At 57.9% G+C, this 520-nt stretch overlaps 1 protein-coding gene across 1 annotated transcript in view; it reads right to left on the bottom strand.

Moving 5' to 3' along the window:
• Window positions 1-48: 48 nt before the first annotated feature.
• The window catches only part of WDFY3 (WD repeat and FYVE domain containing 3), a 94,383-nt gene continuing 93,911 nt past the window's right edge, over window positions 49-520 (bottom strand). Inside the window, exon 64 of the mRNA XM_009072312.1 lies at window positions 49-250. Coding sequence (XP_009070560.1) covers window positions 49-250 — 202 coding nt within the window. The remainder of the gene's footprint in view (window positions 251-520) is intronic.

The following is a 520-nucleotide window of genomic DNA, read 5'->3' as shown; positions in this document are numbered from 1 at the left end:
GCTGCTGGGGTTAAACCACGACAAGCCCAAAGGAGAGTGCTGGCTGGCTTACTTCTGGCAGAAGAGCTGTCCACAGTTCCTGCAGTGGTGCCGTCTCTCGGTGAGTGAGAAGCGCACCGTGCAGCCCGAGCAGCTGTCGCCGCCCTCGTCCTTCACCCAGTGATCGGCTGCGGACCGGCCGGGCTGGTCACTCACCGACCAGCTGAACACCCTGCCCCGGCCATCCCCGATCAGAATCCTGCTGTGATCCCTGCAAGGGAAAAGCAAAATCATTCCTGAGCAACTCTGGCACAGTAACAGGCATTGATGGCTGATTTGTTCAACAAGACAAGGACCCACTCCTGGCTCACATCAACCCCAGGCACACCCATGGGTTGGGCAGAGAACCACTGAGAGCAGCACTGAGGAGAGAGACATGGGAGTGATTGTTGGGGAAAAACTCAACATGAGCTGCAGTGTGAGCTCAGCCCAGAAAGCCAATGGAATCCTGGGCTGCATCCACAGCAGTGTGGGCAGCAAG

This window comes from Acanthisitta chloris, unplaced genomic scaffold (assembly GCF_000695815.1).
Source record: "Acanthisitta chloris isolate BGI_N310 unplaced genomic scaffold, ASM69581v1 scaffold13133, whole genome shotgun sequence".
NCBI classification, from domain to species: Eukaryota; Metazoa; Chordata; class Aves; order Passeriformes; family Acanthisittidae; genus Acanthisitta; species Acanthisitta chloris.
Note: the sequence above shows the minus strand (reverse complement) of the source record. Positions and strands in the feature narration are given on the sequence as shown.